The following is a 21,501-nucleotide window of genomic DNA, read 5'->3' as shown; positions in this document are numbered from 1 at the left end:
CATGATTTACAATCCTTACAGTATTTAAGGAACAAGAGACATTAATGCAGCGGTTCAAGGCCCGGAGGCTGTTTACCTGAATCACTGGGAGTTTGATAAAGATAATGGAGTGTTTCTTAAAGTTTCATGTACAGTTTTTGAATATTCCCTAACTCATTACTTTTTGTGTGTTGTATTTTTATCTCCTCTACTAACTACTTGGAGAACCCCAAAGCTGTGACCACCCGAGGAAGCACAGCTGTACACAGAGGAGGCAGTTAGTAAACACCATCAAATAAATGCAATGAAATAATACCTTTGCATAGACTGTTATATACCTAGAGATTGTGTATTCAATCTATTCATTATTAAATGTCACTGACTGGTAGATTTATTACAAAAGCACATTTATCTGAGTCATAATAACTTCCAACGATCAATGAACTACATGAGCTCTAAAGGCTTTCAAACGCCCCCGTAACTTCCCCAGTTTATATCAGAAGACCCTTTGCATGCTGACTTGGCAGCAGGTGGTGATCAAATGAAACACAGGTCAACTGAAAGGGGAAAAAAATCTTATTTTGCAACAAGTACATTTTTCAGAAAGTCATGATTTTCTTAAAAGCAAAGCAATGCGCACATTGACTTAATACAAAATAAAAAGAAATAAAAAGACCTAGGATGAGTGATTGCACATTTATGTCTGTGGTATACAACAGCATTCGAACACATTTTTAAAACATGAGAACCCATAAATGAAGTGGAGGATGAGTAATCTCAGGTGGATCACAGCCTACACACTTGGCCCCCTTGTAGACAGGAGACTACCTGGGTCTCTCTTCTCCGTGAGGGGCGCTGTACTATCCACAGAGCACGCTCTCTCACCGCCAGCTTTTACAGAGCCAACCAGCTTCCTCTGTCTTCCTTGTTTCCATCTCCTGTCTCAGAGTCCTAGCCTTGTCTTGACATTAACAATTGCTTTCCAATCCTTGACTTTAAGCACATGGCTCCCCAGCTATCACCCTCTACGGTCCCTACCAACTTTACAGATTTATTTCCATGCCCTCAGCGTGGACTCCAAGAGCTGCCATAACCACCACTCTCTGGTGTCCCTCCCCACCACCCCCAGCCTGGCTCAGCCCAGCTCGCCACAGACCCCCTGCACGCTCCAACTCAGAACAGGCTGACAGTGTCTGTCAGTGACAGTGGAGGCGAAAGCCACTCACCCCCAGCCTGCTCTTCGGCCTGCCCGCAGTTCCCTCTCCTTTCCAAGGTGTGCTCTTCGTTCGAAGAGTCATTCCATCCACTGGTGCACTGGGTCCCGCTCGCTCTCACCTACTCAGTGGATTTTCCCCCAAATGCCCTTAATGCTCTCAAGCATCACTCATTTCTTCCATCTGGGTCATAGCCATCACCACAGGGACACCTCCCATTCTTAGAAACTTAGAGACTGTTGTCACCCCTTCTTCCATCACCACATCCTCTTGGCTCCTCTTTGTAATTAGTGGTCACAGATTACCTTCCTCAGATCTGTACTCAAATGACCTAACAAGAAGTCATCACATACCCGACCTCCACCCTCCTCTGTCTTCGAGCTCCGGCCACTCACTTGCAGGCTTGCAGGAGAGGAAATGGAGCCCTACCAGAAAGAGACTTAACAACTTATGGAAATATGACAGATACGTCTGAAATACAGATCATTACCCATAAAATACAGTATAAATCATTGCTGTAGTTGTGTTAGGTATAAAGTGTAGAAATCACCAGTTAAAAGGCAATCAAGATGGAAAATCAGATCAAAGAAAAAAGCCAATGAGCATCGTTTCGTTGACAATCCATGGTTTGTGCCCAAGCACACGAGGGGCTGTACTAGTCATGCCACACAGGCTCCGAGGGATGCAGTGCATGGCTTAGGGCTTTGCACAACTTAAATGTCATCATTCTATGGTTATAGACTAGAATTATTTGCTACAATGTTAACTACCTAAGAACCAGTACTCATAGTCTCATTAAAATCTTATTTCAATGGAGTCTGTAAGATGGAGTTTTCCTGATGTCTGCATTTCCTTTCTTATTCTCTATTATGTTTTACCTATGTAAGGTGTGTCATGTGTTTGTTGAATGAATAAACAAACTATGTGACCTATTATATGGCCATCAGGTCAGAATCTATGACTCCTGTGACAAAAGAATGATTTTCCTTTGCAAACCGGATGTTCTAGGAGATAGAACTAGAGGAACAAGCAAGTGTCATGTCATTTTTCCTTGAAATTAACTGATGTTAATAAAATTTTCAGTCAAGAAAGCTCATTATCATGAGCACTTAAAGAGGCCCAGACAAATGATATTCAAGTAAACAGATTTATAAATATGTCATGCATATAAATATTAAAAATTACAGAAGGTATTAACTTTTAAAGTCACTTTTTTCTTAATCACAGCTAATTAAAAAATACAGTTGACTTTGACTCCGCAGATGGTAGTCTGTACCTAAAGGGGAAAATGAGGAAGGAGACCTGAGGGCAATTTAGGACAAAGCTCCCGGTGATGGAAGAGATTGGTTGTTTGCATCAGATCATACCAAAGAAGCCCATGGACTCTGTTGCTTTTTTAATTCATCCGGTTATATTTAAACCATGTAAGCCACTACTCTGCCCTAAACTGAAATACTTCAAATGAACTAGGTCTCCATGTATGTCTGAATCTGCTCTGAACTTTCAGTGACATCCTACAGAGAGACCAGCCTTTCTATTTTGGACCAGCTGGACACCGCTGTGATTAATATATTTGGTAAAGTCAGAATCTCTCTAACCGTGTTTTCCTTGCAAATCACATGTGTCATGCTTCTAGATAATCTTTAAAACATTTAATCCATTTGGCAAAAAAACAACAAATAGCCAAGAGATCCTAATTAGAAGGACTTAATTTTACATATTAATTTGGGAGAGAATAATATTGTGATCATATCAAATTTTCTATACAGGATTATGGCACATGATATTTATTCTGAATTTATGTCCCATGATAAAATATTAAACGTTTTCATCAAGCAGCTCTTGTAGTTTTCTTGCTATATTTATTCCTCTTATTTTACTTGTAGTGGCTCTTGCCACATTCTAAATCAATGGTCTAGCAAGACTTCCAGAACACACCAAAACAAGACACCATGGCATAAATCAACTGTAACAAAACAGCATCTTGAATATGGGGAGAGGAAGAACCTTGGCTTCCCTTTTCCATTATCCATGAAAAAATTCAGAAACATCTCATAGGTGGGCTCTGGGAAGCAGACTACACAGACAGTACACCTGGACCTAATTTCCCAAATACCATTTTCACCAGCGAGACTGCCCAGTGCAGTGTCCTTCGTAGGCCTTCTTAGCTGTGGCTCCCTCACCTGTGGCCCAACTTCAGGGACAGCATTACAGCTCCCTCCTTTCAACAGACCTTTTCTCAGATCCTCTCCTGACAGCAAGACCAGTTAAGTGGCTTCCTATCTTACCTAAGTCTGCCCTCACTTATTGAAAATCAGTGACCTCAAAGAAACTGGAAGCCTTCTTTGTGATTAGAATAACTGTACCATTTAAGCTATAGCTCTGCTGAGATGTTTCTGGAATTAGGAAGTACTCTGCTCCCTCCACCACTCTTGCTGAGTCAGCATCCACCAACCTTAACAAGAGACACAGTGCTTGTTCAATTTGAAAAGGCAATGCAGGTTTCTATTCTAACACACGTTAAGAAGAAGTGAAGTTAAAAAATATTGATCTTCCAGCTTTGCCACCTTTTATGTAAGAGAAATCTGAATTCTCTGAAACAATTTCTTTTAAATCAAAGAGTTCAGATTATATTTACTTGTTCATTTTTATGGCAAAGAAATGATGGAGGAGTCATTCAGACTTTAAGTTTTACAGGTAACATACTCAACTGATCTGTCTCAGAAATACTAGGAGGACCAGCTTGCCCCAACAAAACATGATGCAATGCTGTCCCACACTCACTCTCCAGCCTCATGGATATATTTGGACAGCTTACTTGATGTTATATTATCGAAAGATCAATAATTGGGATACATGCATTGCATAGTACTAAATGTCAGCTTCATCATTTCATTCTGACAAAAATGCAGCTACAGGGGAGTTTGACTGTAAGGTTTCCCCCCCAATGGAATCATTTTTAAGGAAAGGTGCCTACAACATGACTCAAAACATGGGGTCAAGAGCAATGATAATCACATTTGAAATATTAATTTTGTAACACATACCAAATTCTGCTAGAAAATCCTGATGTTCTTCCTCCATAATCATACCATCACAGTTCATGAAGAAAAACAAATTTTCAAGCCTCCCCCCCAAGACACAATCACAAAAGTGGAACGTTTCTACCTGTTCTTTGACCGAGGCCAGGATGGCGGAGGTGGTTTCTGTTTCTGAGCCATCTCCGTTGGAGGTGGTTAAGCCAGGGCTCAGGGAGCTGGTCTTGTCAGAGGCTGACGAAGGCTGGTCTGGGACAGGCATAGCTCCTGCAAGGCAAGAGGACAGGTTCGATGAGCGGGTGCTGAGGCCGGGAGCGCATGCAACTGTCAGGCAACCTTAACTGGTGATTTTGGGGAAAAGGAAAAGTCTTAACTACAGAGAAGCACACAACCTAACTGTAGAAGGGGAGATGACAAGTAAACGCCATGTTTTCTGCCGGATCAACCCACCCTTGTTCCAGAAGACACTACGAACGCCGTTCTGTCTTGGGAAGTGAAGGCCAAAAAGACAAGAAGGAAATGGCAAGTGAGATTCTAAGAAAGACAAAGGAGACAGAAAAGCATGAGTCTCCAGAGAAGCTAGTCTAACCACCACTTTAGATCTGTTTTAGGTACATTCATGACTTGTGTAGCGGTACAGTTACGCCTCTAAAGAAAGCCTATTATTTATTTCCCTTTATAAGGAAATCACACAGAGTAAATGATCAATCATTCATAAGTAATTAAGGAAATACTATAATTCACTTAATAAGAAGCTTAGCTGGTACTGTAAACGTAGTAAATAACTAGCCCACTCCACAAATATTTACCAAATTCCTACTCTGTGACCGACAACAGACAAAAGCTCCTTGAAGCTGACTTGGTTCATTTACCACAGTTTATTTTGTCCGAGTTCAATGAAAAAGAAAGGAGAAACTCAAACAACATCAGTCTAATTCATAATGGGCACACAGGTACAAGTTAAACCCAGGATTCTCAAATGTCATTTTGTTCCATTATACTTGTCTTTCATGCACAAATAATTAAGACCAAAGCTTTGGTTACATGTATTACCTAGTGATGGTTATCAGCAGAGGAAGCAATAATTAACTTAGGGCAAGTTTTAGCAAGGCACTTCAAAATCACCATTCAAATAAAGATCCTGGGAGAAAATAAAGGTTGTTTTTGCCTAAAGCTATTATGTTACATATTCTTTCAGGAAGAAGGGCAGCGTGAATGTTAAGTGGTACTTCCTATTATACTACGGATGAGCATACCGGGTTTTATACTAAGCAACACAATTTTCATAGCAGCCCCTACATATGGGATTAGCCACATTTAGTTATGAATTTAGGATACTCCAACCCAAGTGGGTTCCATTACAGAATTTTACTTAAAATGATGATAAAAAAGGAGTCCTCTAATTTTCTTGTCATACCTTCCAACTTAGTTTTGATCTGTTTTTAATTTTTTAAGTAAGTTCCTTATAATAACCGGTGGGAATTAGAACAGCACTGGAAAAACAAGCTGGTAAAAATACAAAATATATGGGAGGATGTGAGGACATAAAACCAGTAAGCAGAATTTCAATAAAGAATAAAGATTGTATTAAGTATGATTTGGTAAAAGGCATCCACAATAAAAGAGTTCAAAGTATTTTAGGCGATGGACAGCAAAAGAATGAAAAAAAGAGATTTAAGTAACGACAGTGGGACTGGAGGAAAATAAGCAAGGAAAATTGTATATTCCACTTGCTTTCATAGGTGGTTTTCTTATTTGATCAAACTTCCAAACTATAAGAACGTAGATCAACAGATCAGCAAATGTTGTACTCCGGTGAAGCAGACTGAGAGGCATGACTTTCTATCCAGGAGAGGGTTGAAGGATGGGGGAGGTGGGCAGAGGCAGGAAATGAGAAGGAAAGAAAATGGCACTCCTGTGTCCCAAATCTGCCCTGGCCAGTGGGCGGTCCACCTGCGACCTTGCACGTCCACCTGTATCCACGTCAGTGGTGTCCAAGTGGGGCAATACTCAAGCGCAGCCTGTAGCTGAGACAGGAAGAGACTTACATATTTTAAATTATTATTTTAACTTCTATGTATTCTATGAACACATTTTTGACAAAGAAATTATCCAAAATCCCGAAGTCACTAAATATCATAAGTCAGTCTATAACTTGGGTTTTCTGCCTTTTTACTCCTCTGAATTGTCGGCCTATTGCCTAAAACCTGTAAGGTCTCCTAAACACTACCCTACACACCAATTTCTATGAATAGTAACTCTTAAAAGCATGAGTGGCCTGTCATAGTGAAATACGGGATTTACTAGGCAATGGATGAAGGTACATCTTAGGCATTTGGCAGCCTTGACCCATCGACGATGACATTGAATCGAGTCTGTTTATTAGCCCCTTTCCTCTGAGAATAACTGGTGAGGAGTGGAATCTTCAAGGCTTGTCTGGTCACAGAGCTTCTGCTTGCCCAGATGACCTCTCAAAATTATCAAAAATAATCCGGAGAGACCTCCAGAGTCCCTACTCCCTAACATCAAATTTAATTCGGGCACTGGTCACTACTGCCTATGGATGCTGAAGACCCCACATTCGGTCTTCCTTGCGCAGAGCACAGAAGGGCAGGAATGTGTACAAGAAGCCAGAACCACGCCAACGACTGCCAGACAAAAACCTTCCGACTCTGCGGTCTACAGTCAAGTACTTCAGTCTTGGATACAGCTAATCCACTCAAAATGAGTAGTTAATCTCTCCTAAATCCAGAAAATCTGGAAAATGGAGAGGCAAAAAGAAAGATGCAGAGGCAGAACAGCCACGATTAGCTCTGCCGTCCCAGATAAGTGTATTTCCTCGGACTGGCATTTCGGTCTAGGCTTTTCTGATAGAATTTATTTTTTGCTGATTTAATGTGTTCTGCATGATGAGTTTTACATAATGGATTACTAAAGTAAAGTTTTATTTATTTTTTAATTTCTTGCTCAGCAACACAGTACTATTTCTTCTATCAGTAAGAAGTTTCTGCAGTTTAATAATGGAATGCACACTTAGTATTTGGTAATTGTATGTGTCAGAACTCACCAAACTTGCTTTTGTTTGTAACTTGAACACCATTTTTACAAGTACGACATGTTCGACAAATCCCCAGAAATGGTTTTGGTGGGATGAGGACCCTGTGCATGTGTAAGGCTGTTGAAAATCAAAATCAAGTTATTCTGCTGCCTGGCTGGCCCAAAGAGTTGCCCAACAGGTGTCACGGGACTGCCCTCCCCACAGTGCACCAATCCTGGCCCTTAGGATCCTCTCCTGCTTTTGCCAACTTAACATAGACAAATTCTTCCCAACTGATTTCGCTTTTTATCAAAGTACAAGTGCCACAGACGTTTTCCCAGACATTTCTGCATCCCACATAAACACCTCTTCACACTCTGTATTTATTGTGTAAGAAGTTCTTCTATATATAGTGGAATGAGAATCTACAACTACCACCCTGCATTTTCGACAAATCCATCTTGTACATGAATGAGCAGTGTCCCATGTGAGACGGGCTCATGCTCCTGCAGAATTTGGCCTAACATGGTCCGTGTCCAGAGAACACAAGCAGCAGATGATCCGGCTCCCTGGATGGTCCAGCTGCCCGCACAGGCCAGAGCATCTGACCCCCTCACCTGCTCACACACTGAAGCCCTAACTCCTAATGTGGCTGCATTTAGAGATAAGGCCTCAGGGAGGTAACTGCAATTAATGAGACCTTAATGGTGGTGCCCAAGTCCCTTAGGTCTAGAAGACAGGGGAGCGGAAATCTCTGCTGTGTAGACTCGAGAGAAGTGGCCATTGTCTACACACCAGAAAGAGACTGGACAACAGAAACTGACTCAGCACCCCCCCCTCGTGCCTTCATAACAGAGTTCTAGCCTCCAGACTGTGAGGAAATGAATTTTAGTTCCTTAATTGGTCATTCAGTCTGTGGTGCTATGTTATTGGCCGCCCAAACAGACCATGAAAAGCCAGGTTGGTTCACTCTAATGTCTTTCCCTTAATTTCCCCAGGGGGTAGGCATGACGGGCTTAAACACCAAAGGTGGCAAGGTGGTACTATTTACACCCTTCACCCTCAAGCTACAGGTATCAGGAAGTGGTAGGTGCTGTTTCCAATCAGCGCACTCCATCAACTAAAGCCTACAAAGGGTGTGGCCCATGGTGGAAGACACCTGAAGAACACAACAGTCTTAGAAATAGCCACAGCTTGGCCACTGCCGTAGAGGATGCAGTAAAAACTCATAGAAAGTTGGCTGTGATGGTGGTAATAAGAAGATTTGGGAGCTCCCATCTACAGCACCTCCTTTTCAATTTTAATTCTTCTATCCATGTTTTATAAGACTTTTTGAGTTCAAATTGAATATTCTAAGCTTTTAGTTCACAAACATGAGTCACTACACATTTACATTATACTTGGCAACATTAAAATCTTCTCTGCCTGACTATCTTGGTTTCAGTTCAAGGATTCCATCACACGGAAAGTAAAAGTCTTCTATTTTGTAATTAAATGTCTTCCTTCTTTATCCACTTCTGTCTTTGATGACTTTGGCATCAAGACGTGGCTGTTTCAACAAGGTAGCTGATGACTCTAGTGTCACAATCATCCGGGTCAGTCACCCACTGACATTCTTGTGCCACTTGTCTTACTTCCCTCCTCCCTGACTCAGCAATGCATTCCTTTGGACGTCCTGTGGGAGCTGCTCCTCTTTGAAGCCCCCTCTCTGCAGCCCAGGAGCTTCAATCCTTGCAAAGACCCTCTCATTCTGCAAGCGCAGCACCCTCACACTCTGTTGCCCCCAAATCCTGATTCTTTCTCCTCCCACATTTGCAGGTTCCATCTGCTTCAAATTCTGGAATCTATAAATTCCTGATATGCTGTGGGACTCAATGAAGCCCAATAGCTAGACTTGCCCAATAGGGTAGTCCCTGTTCAGATTTTAGTAACATTAAAAAGTCAGTTTTCTAATTGCACTACTGACATTGTAAATGACCCACAGCTACAGGTGGCCACTGGCTACTGCACTGGACAGTAAAAATACAAGTGATTATCATCACAGAAAATTCTACCGATAATCTCGATCTATACCCAACAGTCAACTCTTTGATGAGAGGTTGTGAAAAAATGTCAGATTATAAATATAATTTGAAGGGAGAACAGTCTGGGTTGCTGGGAGAATGCATGTGGGATGTGAAACCATCAGAGAGGAGCCCATGTGATTCCAGCATCTTGACTGAGTGGCCATCGGCCAAGATATCAAAACAATATGTGAAAAAGATTTGGGGCTGAAGTCCTCCTGGCCTACAAAGCTACAAGCCAACACGTACCTAACCTGGAATGGTCTTCCACTGCAAATATCTGGGAAGCTGACAGCAACTCTACCCAGAAACCACACTCTGGAGTGAGTGAGGGAAGGTGAAGATGAGTGATTTCTCAACGCTGCTTGTCACATCTTTATTCCCCCTTCGCATTTTCTTCAGGCATGTCTCCTCCAATCATGTACTTTACAACTGCTAGAAACTTCTACAACTCTTCTCTTGCTGTACTTTTAGCCAATGATTTTAATCCAAGACTCCCTGTTATTAGCCTCCTTGTCTCCTGTCCACCACAAGAACCATGAGCAAGCCCCTTGCTGCCATCCCAGGCCTTCTTATCCCCTCATGCGTCCCACCCTCTTCAAGACCATGCCCCTTGTGTCTCTGATCCTATCTTCTAAATACAAGAACATCAGCACAATGAACTTTCAGCTCCATGCTCAAAATGGGCATCGCTGTCATGATGTGCCATCACCATCTGTCCAAGGGAATAATGGCACTGGCCACTAGAACACTCCAAATATTGTCATGATAACTATGCCACTTAATGCTTTTAATTGAATGTAATTTAACATATTGGGTTTTCACAAACTTACACCCCAACATTAAGACTACCATTATGTAAAAGACAACCATTATGTAAAATTGAAGAAAAAAATAAACATGATGAGTGTCCAGGTGCAGAGAATGTGCCGGTGAGTATACGTGGGTGGCAGTGACGGCATCAGCCACCTTTTACGCATGTTGTCACTGACACCTGCAAAATCACAATGCTGCATGTGAGGCCAGCATCCTCTACCAAGAGGCAGAGCATCATTCCACCAGCTCTCTGCATGCACACAAGTACAACCATCCTCGCCTCTTCTTTTTTAAAAGAAATTTGAAAATACAGCTTTTCTTGATAACATAAGTGATGCAATAAGTAAAAGTTGTCCAAACGCAATACAATTAGGGCAGAAACTCAATCTGTCTCAGTTTCTGTTTGATTTCCTGCCCCTAGTTTAGTCATTAATGTATAGCAGCCAGTTAATAAATATTTGCTGAGTTAATGTATGAACTATTAGTGTCAAATCAATAACGCTTGCTTCCTAGAGCGTGGAATGTGAGTAAGAAGGGCCTGGCGTCGGGAGCATTTCTCTGAAAGGTATTTAAAAGGATCTTTTTACTTTGATGCAAAAAAAAAAAAAAAAAAGCCTTCATTTGCAAAATCCCTGGGCAAGTATAAAGCTTTCCCACCGACCGCCTGAACACGTGTACCCTGGGGTGTTGGCTTCTCAGGTAAAATCGTCCACCAGCAGGTTCCAGGATTGCTGGGACTTGACACTTGCAACTTGCAAAGAGAACCTGGTAGCATTTGGGGAGCACATCATGGAAGGATGGCTGGAAGCACTGAGTCAAATTCAGAACAGGCAAAGAAAAGGGAGTCGGCAGGCAAAGCCAGGAGACAGGGGAATGTCCAATTCTACCAGATAAGCTGGGCTGAGATATTTTTCATGGGGTGTGGGACACGGTCATTGCTGCTGCGGAAGGCGTGGGGCTGGGTTGGGTTCTGGGTGCAGGGCCCCTTGTCTGCACACTCTACCTGTGTGTTTGGAGAAAAGGGAGCCAGAGGAGGCTGAAAATCCATTTCATGTCATTGCTTGAGCTCTTAATCACTGAGGACAGATCGTTCGAGAGGTCACCTAAGCAGCCACATTCTTGCAGAATGAGGTCACTGAGGGTGGAGGGGGCCTCTCCAGGCCCTGTTCTCCCATGTCTCACTCTCCTGAGTCCTAAAACATGATCTTGGGCACGCACATCGGTCATAACAAACATGATGTCAACAACTTCTCTACCTTAAAAAAGTACTACCTAAGAGGTGGAAGTTGTGACAGCAGATCCGAGGACAAGCAGCTGCCTCTCCTGAGTTCCTCCAGAGCCAAGTCTGTGACCTGAGACACCAGAGTCCACACCGGCCATGGAGCGAGGGGTGCACACTCACGCCACCCAGAGGTGGGTGGGCTGACGCAGGGATGGTGCACAAAGACTTCTCAAATGCACCCAGGGTCCTCACTGAACTCAATGACAGATAAACAGCTATGAAAGAGGACAGGGTGACGGGTTGACACTGAATAGGGTTACAGGCCCAGAGGCAAGAGTCAGACTCAATCTTTCTTATTATAAGTGAGATGGAAGGAGCAGGGAAGGTGGGCAACTGGGATTCAGGGAGCACTGGATGGCCTGGAAACCCCAAGCGGAGGGCAACAGGCAGTAGCTGCTATAATGCAGGGTGACCCCTGAAGAGGAGGGTAAGAGGTAGGTGATGACCTTCAATCTGTTGATGATTGCAAACTTCAACTCGCTACTGTGAGACAATGCAGTGGCCTGAAACACTATATTCTTAACAAGTGACCTGAAACATTTCTACAGGTACCTGTAGAAGCAATCAGTGGGCCAGTAAATCACGGTTGAAAGTCCCTGCTTACAAGTGAGTCCCCAAGGGTTCTGTGCCTCCCCCCTCACTGAGCACTGAACAGATCAGTCTTGAACAAAGTCACACACAGCTGAGACCAGACACGTGGATAAGGACTGATGATTACCTCCAGCTGGGCCCACAGAGCTCTACGAGCCTCTAGCTCACAAATGGCTCCCAGAGAGGCCCGCAACTGCACCCCATTCAGCATCACCCCTCCTGACTTATCAGCACCACCGCTCCTCTCTTGCCTGAACACTCATGAATGCTTCCCCTTCCTCTCTCCTTGCTTCCTCTCCTCCCTCTCCCCCAAACAGCTTCTGATTTCTTAGTGGGAGAGTCAAATTCCTGACCATGATTCCAGCCATGATGTGCTTCTTCCTAAATCCATCCAAGTGGCTCTCAACACCTTGAACACAGGTTTCCAAACCTTTCCTTGAGATGGGGAATGTTTATATTGGGCCCCAGTGACACACAACCACACATCTGAAACACACACAACTGAAACAAAATATCACGAGATGTGAAGTCTTGTGCATAGGATGCATTCACTCTGTTCTATTCAATTGAACTTAAAAATTGCCATTGTTTGCCCACAAATTGATGGCTCCAGTGCAGTCTGGAAGACATCCTCTGGTGCAGAGGATGTGTGTTACTGGTCCAAGCTGCCTTTTCCCTTCTCCAGACATCTCTTACACTATAATCACACCAAGCTTTTTGTCATTCCAAATATAACTTATTGATTAAAATTTTGCATACACATATTTCTCTTTCTTCATGCTTAACTCATCTCCGAGACTTTAGCTGTCAAACTCTTTTCCTCTTCTATCCCCCAACACGCATTTCTTCTTCTCTGCAGCCTTTGAAGGACTCGACAATATAAATCCCTTCCTCCTCATTGTTACTCTTGCAACTAGGATCCTCCTCCAGCACTGCATTTATCACCATGAGCGGTAATGATCTTACCCCTTATGAGATTTTTTTAAATCTCCTAATGGTTTGGAAATTTGGAATGCTTCTTAACCTCACTGTTGGTTGGTCTCCTTTTCCATTAAGCCAGTTGGAATGGATCCTGTGTCAGTTGCAAGTGAAAGTGTTATTAAATCAATTATATACTACCCAACATTTTAGATTGATAAAAGCATCATATATTTTCCATTACATGTCCCCTGATTCAGTCACAAATCCTTGGAACACTGGACTGTCTATCCTTGGACCCAGTGCCTAGGACAGCCCGTGGGAAAGAGTTGCCAACATGAAATGCTTATTAAATAAGAACATGTATAATTCATCATCAGCCCTATTTAAACTTGCCAAGGAATTTTATACTTACAACAATCGGTGCATAAATGTCCTATAAATCTTCTCAGGTTTATAAAATAAAAATAATCCAATTAATGTGTTTGAGTGATGCGTAATATGAAAGAAGTGAAACCATGCACACACACACACACACTTCACACCTGGGTCCACATTGACAGTGGAAATACCTCTGCATGAAATTAATGATTATGATAAAATATATACAATTATACAATCCCAGGTTCGTCTATACTATAAAGCAGATAGTGACCTACTTCTGGGATCGAAAACCTTTCTAGCTCCTTCAGATACCAGAGATACGTTTCAACAGTTGATTTCATGAATTAACAAAGACACAGGGATATTTCTCCTCGTGCCAGAGAAACACAATCTGAGATTCTGCAATTACAGAGCCATCAGAATAGGGTGAGTAGAGTAGAAATTGAAATGGAAACTGAAAACCTGTGTCTCTCTGAGTGAGTAGGGAAGTTCTGATACATTTATAATAGAGATTCAGTGAGGCTGACAATTCTTTTGGCCTCTTAATGGAGCTCCCCATACAGTGCTCCTCACTGCCTGGACCCACTGCCCTGCTGAAGGCCCCAGGCACTGGTCCCCATGACGGATCTTGAGATTTTCCATCCATTTCATACTGTGCAGATCACTGAGCAACAATGTCAACACTTAGGAAAACCTGTTTTCTCAACTATCCTCCTGAATAAGATTTTAAACAGAGAGCAGTTTTCCGCTTTAAGCTCCTCTACTTAATCACAGATTGACATAAGATTGGGTACCCCAAACCCAAGAAAAGCATGGTCCAAGGCCAGCCCAGGACAACTTAATGACTGTGAAATACAAAATGACCGTCACAGCCCATTAAACAGAAAGTTCCCAAATGGCAACCACAGACTGGCCTGCAACATATTCTCACTTCTCAGTATTTCCAAGTGTCCACTTGAATTGTGGCAATTTGCCCTTCATATTGATTCCAAATATGTATCTGCTACTTCACAATTCCTCAAGATCCTGGAGCTGAACCACACATCCACCCCCACCCCTAGAACTGCTATCAATGGGAAGTCAGATGCAAAATCTCAGGCTGTAAATAGAGATCTGTGCTCCTCAGTCACCCCATCTAAGCAGAGAAATTGTCAATGAGCACTTAAAATTTAATTCTAGAACAGAGTTTCAATGACTCCTCTACATGGAAAGTAGATACCCTGACTTGGACATGTTGCCTTTAAAAGAACAAAAATAGGGGGCCTCCCTGGTGGCGCAAGGGGATAAGCACCACACTGTGAAGCTATCCACAGCCTCTGCAGCAAGAGTTCTATCCCCCAGCCGGCCAGGAAGCAACCCATATGACAGAGCAGACCTCTTCTGTCTTGCCCGCTGCTCCCCTCAGCAGTGTATTTCAGTCCGTCTGCCTGTTCTGCTCCCCACTCTGTCTCTGGGGAATCTTCTCACCCTCCACACATCTGGCCGGTACCCCAGTTCTTGTATGCATGGGTAAACAGATCTTTAAAAAAAAAAAAAAAAAAAAGAACAAAATAAAACAAAACCTGAATAGAGCCACACAAAATTCTGATGGCTGCCAAGATATGTTGATCCTTTGTACTCACAGACAGGAAGTCTTTAAATGCTAAGTGACATAAAGAGCTTACAACACTCAATTCAAGAAAAAAGTACAGCTTTGCTAAGAGTGACCCCCAAAGCATATGTTTGCAAGCAGTTTATTATATTCATGAATTCTTATTATTTGTATATAGATACTCATTAAAACTTACATTTTAGTGGTTGAAATATCTGATATGCGATCAATAAAAAGCTTTTACGTGGATGAATGATTAGATGTTGTAAAACGGTAACTCTCAAACCCTAGCCCTATTTTTGTCAACTGTTTAGTTGTCTCGTCTGTTTCTTTGGGAGTCTACACACTAGTGAGATCACACTCTTTGTTCTTCTCTGCCCAACTTATTTCATTTAGCACAATGCTCTCAGGTCCGTCCTTGTTATTCCAAACAGCAGGATTTCACTCTTTTACCTTCTCTACCATGGCTGGCTATTGCACTGTACTTACACATGTAATTTATATGTAAAGTATATGTGCACACTCCATCCCACCTTTTTTATCACCTGCTCCTGGGTACATCGGCTGCTTCCCTAGCTTGGCTGCTGTGAATAATGAAATCAGGCTGCAGTGAACACGGGAGGCAGCAGGTATATCTTCAAAACCCTGCTTTCATTCCCTTTGGATAAATACCCAGAAATGGGACGACTAGATCAGATGGTCGTTCTATTTTTTAACTTTTTGAAAAACCTACATACTGATTTTCATAGTAGCTATGCTCATTTGCATCCCTACCAGCAGTGAACAAGAGTCCTGTTCTCCAAATGCTAGCCAATGCTTGCTAACTCCTCGCCTTCCAATAAAAGCCATTCTAATATGGTTGTATTTATGGAACGGTAGCTCCACGTGATTTAACTTGAGTTTCCCTCTGATTAGTGATGACATCACTGGCTATTTAGATGTCTTCTTTGGGAAAAGGTCTCTTCATTTGCTCTGCCCATAAAATGATATTTGAAACTATAAAATTCATCAGACAAAAAGCTGATTCTAAGCTCAGAGAACTATAAGCCTTCACTGGGCCTTGTCACTTGTATATTGCTATGTTTATAGCTCTGTGTTTCTTTCACTGTGATAGATAAAAAGCTCCTAACCCTCACAAAAATGCACAGTCATAACTATGACTTCATTTCACAAATGGAGAATGAGACTCAAAAAATAAATAGCAAGTCCAGTCCCAGCTGTCAGAAGTGGTCAAGGATTTTGAGCCAGATACCTTATATTTTGTCATAGGTCTTTTTGATCAGACCTCAGAATTCTCAGGTCTGAACACAACAGTTTGTACTGCCTACCCACCAGAAGGCAGTGCTCAGCAGCTTCTGGGGAGATGTTTTTGGATAATTTTAGTTAATCCTTAGGTTTTGACACTAACACACTAATTACAATTGTGATCTGGAAGCAAGGATGTCATCTTTTTAAGTCACCACAATGCCAACAAATTTTTAAAGTGATATGAAGTCCATCACCTTCTAAGAGATCAAGATCATTCAAAACACCAAAAGTTCAGAAAAGCTGGTGAAAAGGTTTGTTTCCAGTTATTTATTTGCAAGGTATCATGCTGTAAAAGCAGACATGGGACCTCCCTGGTGGCCTAGGGATTAAGTCTCAGTGCTATCACCACTACGCCCTGAGATTGAGCCCCGGCAAGGATATTACCCATACATGGTGCTGCCCCCACTGCTCCCCTCAGCAGTGTATTTCATTAGATCCACCTATTCTGCTCCCCATTCTGTCTCTGGTGAATGTTCTCACCTCTGGCCTACACGCCAGTTCTTCTACACATAAATAAACAAACAAACAAACAAACAAACAAATAAATAAATAAATAAAAACTTTAAAAAAATAAATTTTTTTTAGCATATTTGATAATAAATTTTATTTTTATATTCCCCATACAGTTGCAACCCTCCCTTTCTGATCCCAATCCCTCCCCTCCCACCCCCCACCCCCACCCCCCCAAAAGTGTCTCTGTTTCATAGTTTTTTGTTGATTCTGATTTTCACTTTCTTATAGTTATTCATTTTCCTGGTCCCTCATTTAAGTTTTCTAGATTCCTGCTATGAGTGAGACCATCCGGTATTTTTCTTTTTCTTTTGAGATGAGTAAATAGATTTGTTAAGATGCTATTATATGCCTGGTCTAAAAATTACAATACTTAATATTTTAAAATTCATTTGTACCAATTTTAGTGCATTTTAAATAACTTTTTTTCACAATTAAATTACCTTTTGTATGAAAAAAGTCTCCTTTTTGTGTTGGATTTCCAACTTCTACATTCTTTTTTTTTTTAATAAAGTTTTTTTTTAATTTATTTTTATTTATTTATACAAGCACTGGGTACAGTCGGAAGCGTGGGAGGGTGAGAGAATTCACCAGAGCCAGAGCGGGGAGCAGAGCAGGCAGAAGGACCGAAGTACACTGCTGAGGGGAGCAGCGGGCGGCAGGAGAGGTCTGCGCGCCATGTGGGACCCTCCTCCGGTGGCCAGGGAGCAGCCGGGGATCGAACCGGCGCTGCAGAGGCTGCGGGCAGCTTTGCAACCCAGCGCTCAACCGCTGCACCACCAGGGAGACCCACTCTACATTCTTCTTTATAAATATATTTACAATATTTCCCATCATCAGTTATAATTCCCTAATAGAGAAATTATTCCTGGATGAGATGTCAAATATTTTAATATTTAATTATTATAAATAGCCAAGTATAAGAGTTCAAACATATAAACTCATTGAAAGGAAATAAAGCAAAGTCCTTACAAGAAATTGTGGCTTTTTGTCCAGACCAAAAAAACAAAAACAAATTCTGCCAGTTAGATAGAAAAACTGTACTTTTTATGCTGCAAAATTTTGCTGTTATTACCAGTCTTTCTGAAGGGTAAGGTCCAAGAGTAACCTGATTATCATCTATTGTTTTATGGCTCTATTTCACTCGCAAACCTTCATAGTCCCCAAAAGACGATTAATACATGAAATTTCAATCAATTAAAGATAATATTATTTTAAAAGGAAAAAAGGCTTAAAGTCCTACCAATGTGAAAACCTTATTAACATGAAGATAATCTTGAAAGCATAGAAACAAAACTTGAGATTGAATTTTTTAAATATATGAATTTTTTCATATGTAAATATATCAAAATTTATATATGAATGTCCAAGGATCGTAAGGAAATACTACACTAAGATAAACCAACATGACGTGCCTTTAAAATTCCAATTATCCTGTAGTTACACTGATTTGGGTTAGAAAATCCAATTAAGTCTCTTAAATTTTTATCTTTCCCACAATCATGTTTTTTTTTTAATTTATTACTTTATTTCTCTGATTAAAAAGGATGGTAGAATGTTTATCAGTGTCTTATCAGTTTTAATAAGTCTACATAAGAATATTATCAATAAAAGTATAGTTGGATCAATGAGGTAGTAGCTATTAAGGTAAATTATAAATTTTAAGTTACGGTTGAGCAATATATATTTGTATTGCGCCAACACTGGCTTACAACATTGTTTGCATCTTAGAGATAGGGGCTCTCCCCCTGGGTGTTACTGCACCCATCCCCCACCAAAGCACCCACAGTCTATTCCGTTAATCCATGTGCCCCCACCCCACTTTGTCCGTGTCTGGAAGCCTCAGCTCTGTAGTATCATTTGTAAGATTTGTTCTTAGTTTGGCATTATCCGACCCTTTGCTTTGTTTCTCTATATTCCACATATAAATAACGCCATGCAAACTCATCTTTCTCCTCTGACCTATTTCACTTAACATCGTAACATCAAGCCTTCCAGCTCCACCCATGATGCCGCAAATAAAAAGAGTGTATTTTTGATAGCTGGGCAGTATTCCAATATGTACCTACGCCACTCATCTTTCTGACTCACTCATCCGTACTTGGGCATAAATAGTCCATAACTCTGTTATTTCACAAATACTTTTTTTTTTTTACAAGACATTAGCCTAATACTGACTGTGTGACTACAATGTACCAGATACTCTCTTAATCTCTTCGCCAGAATTGGCTCAATTAACAGAACAAAGCTGTGCTGCACTTACATTATTATTCCCACTTTCCAGATAATGAAACTGAGGTCCGAAGACCTCAACAACCTCAAAGCAGCAAAGGAAGCGCCGTCATTAATCATACACTGTCTGAGAAGCACATATTCTAGAAACTTTTTAAACTGATTCCACCTGTAATCCTGTAATTCCACCTGTAATTCCACCTGTAATCCCCACCCAGCATGTGGTCAGCTCCTCAGCAGCCTACCAGGAGTTCGCTGCTTCTTTCAAATCCATTCATTCCAGTTTAACTTCTAATTACACCATTTAATTAAACATATGTAAACCCATGAGCTATAACTGCACCAAGGATAAGAGGTTTTGTTTTCTTTATAAATGCTTGGCTTAAACTATTTGAATGCTCTACAACTAATCACAGATGAGATGATTGTGAAGGTCTAGGCAAGAAGTATAAACATTTAGAAGGAGTCTTCAAATGCTTCACAAGGGTCTTAAGAATCCTTACTCAAAAAAAAAAAAAAAAAAAAAAAACGTGAACTAGGACTCGTGAGGGTGCACCAAGGGGAGACCAGGGTGAGGAGAAAATATGCACCATGTTCTCTGGGAATAAGAAGGAGAAAAAGAAATCCTGGATGATGTCACTTGTATGTGGAAAACAGAGAAACAAAACATAGAAACTGACAACGCAAAACCAAAATAAACCCCAAAAACATAACTGCAGAACTTTAGCCATAAAGGCCGCTACGAGGAGAGGGAGGAGGGGCCCCGATGGTCTAGGGTGGGTGTGGTGTGGTGACACACACCTGCGAAGGGTGAACTTACTCCCCTTCATCACACACAGTGTTTTCAACCAATGTTAATGCACTTAAAAAACCAAATAAGAACGTTCACTTGTCACCGTCAGGAGCAGGCCCGGGCTCACATCAATGACCTCGACAGTCCTAGGTGATGGGTGAACATGAGGGCAATTCAATGAAATCAAATGGAAATATCATTTATGAACTGACCTAATGTCTTCCTGTTTTAAGTCACTTCTTTGTACTGACTGGTCCCCATCTCACGGTTAAAACTTTACCCACCGGCATCTCAATACCTGCTGTTGAATGAATAAATGGGAAGCGAATGGACCATGTTAAACCTTTTCTGTCTGATAAGGGATTATTTTGTTGGTCTTTTCATTGTGTGAGCATTTGTTTTGTGTGGAATCATTTACCTACAAGATCAACTACTGACTTCATGGAGGAACAGGGAGCTCGTGGTACTTGTTGATGTTAATTCCACCAAAGGCAACAGTGTGGGCTTTGGAAGGAGCGGTACCCTGTCCTGCCCGCACACGGCTGTGTCTGCAGAGGGCAATGAAGAGGCAGTGCAGCCTGATGGAGGCTGTTAGGAAGCAGTGATCACCGGAGAGCAAGGCTAAATTTATTTAAATTGTACAAGTGACAGCATTTCAATTTAGAATACCAACCTATACGTCATCTTATTGGAAAATCATCTCATTTCGGTGTATTACAAAAAACTATACCATTGAGAAAAAAATCCTTTCCATGACCTGTTTTTCATATAAAAAAATAAACTCTCTGAACTTTGTACATAGGATTAAAGTTCCATTGACATGTTGAAGGGTAAACGGTTTCCAGGCTTTTCTGCCCTCCCACCATTAGGATTGCCCTGCCTGATGGGGCACCTGCAGGTGTTGTTGTTGTCGTAAGCTGTGTTGTGTACTTCTGTGGGCCATGGCTCAGTATGGAGATAGTCACCAAGAGAAGAAAGGGCAGGATAAGAGGCAGAAGAGAGAGAGAAGCCCAGAGTGAACACTTGCTGGGAGGGTTTGCTGGTCCCCCCAGCACCCCTGTCTGCTGTGTACCTGGTTGCTGCTCTACATGCAAAAGCTCAATAAAAGCCTAAGAAAGCCGGAGGGCTCCAGGATTGTCCTTTACCCGGTCTGCTCGATCATAGAAATCCTGCTCAGTGGCCCATCCTGCCTCAACATTTGTTCGACGAATTGAACAAAATAGGATGAAAAACATTTATCAGAAATTAACTTGTATATTTTATTTTCAGTATCTCATTAGATCCAGTGATGCTTTAATCACTGAATAGGTACCTGGGAAAAATCAAATTAATACAGAAATGTTATTTTTTTTTATATTTAAACTGCTATCCTACCACACAAACATACTATGAAATTCAAGCTATTAGATCTACTGCAGGCTGATTTAAACCACCTCAGAATAGATGACACCCCGAGTCTGAACACAGGAAACTGATTTGGCTGCATTCGAGTAAGCTGACATTCAGCAAGTGGCACCAATTGTGCAAGATGCACACAATTGCATCCCCCCCCAAATGTGTAGCTTATAACTGTCACCAAAGTAATTTCCATTATTTAAAATTTAGATTGGCCACATGAGTTAACATCTAGGTAAATTTTGAAAAGTGGACTCTATATATTTGTTGGTACAACTCGGTGAAATCTGAATTCCAGTTCATTCTCCAGCCACTCAAATAAAGATGATGCTTTTACATGTGTTTTGCAA

General features: G+C 41.5%; 1 protein-coding gene across 1 annotated transcript in view; it reads right to left on the bottom strand.

Annotated features, from left to right (window-relative positions):
- Positions 1 to 21,501, bottom strand: part of CTNND2 (catenin delta 2) — a 697,357-nt gene that overhangs the window by 559,818 nt on the left and 116,038 nt on the right. Inside the window, exon 2 of the mRNA XM_037529421.2 lies at positions 4,362 to 4,498. Within this exon, the coding sequence (XP_037385318.2) occupies positions 4,362 to 4,498 (137 nt within the window). The remainder of the gene's footprint in view (positions 1 to 4,361; positions 4,499 to 21,501) is intronic.

Source organism: Talpa occidentalis, unplaced genomic scaffold (genome assembly GCF_014898055.3).
Source record: "Talpa occidentalis isolate TD23 unplaced genomic scaffold, MPIMG_talOcc4v2.1 talOcc4.6, whole genome shotgun sequence".
In the NCBI taxonomy this organism is placed as follows: domain Eukaryota; kingdom Metazoa; phylum Chordata; class Mammalia; order Eulipotyphla; family Talpidae; genus Talpa; species Talpa occidentalis.
The sequence above is the reverse complement of the archived record's forward strand: the minus strand, read 5'-3'. Positions and strand labels throughout refer to the sequence as shown.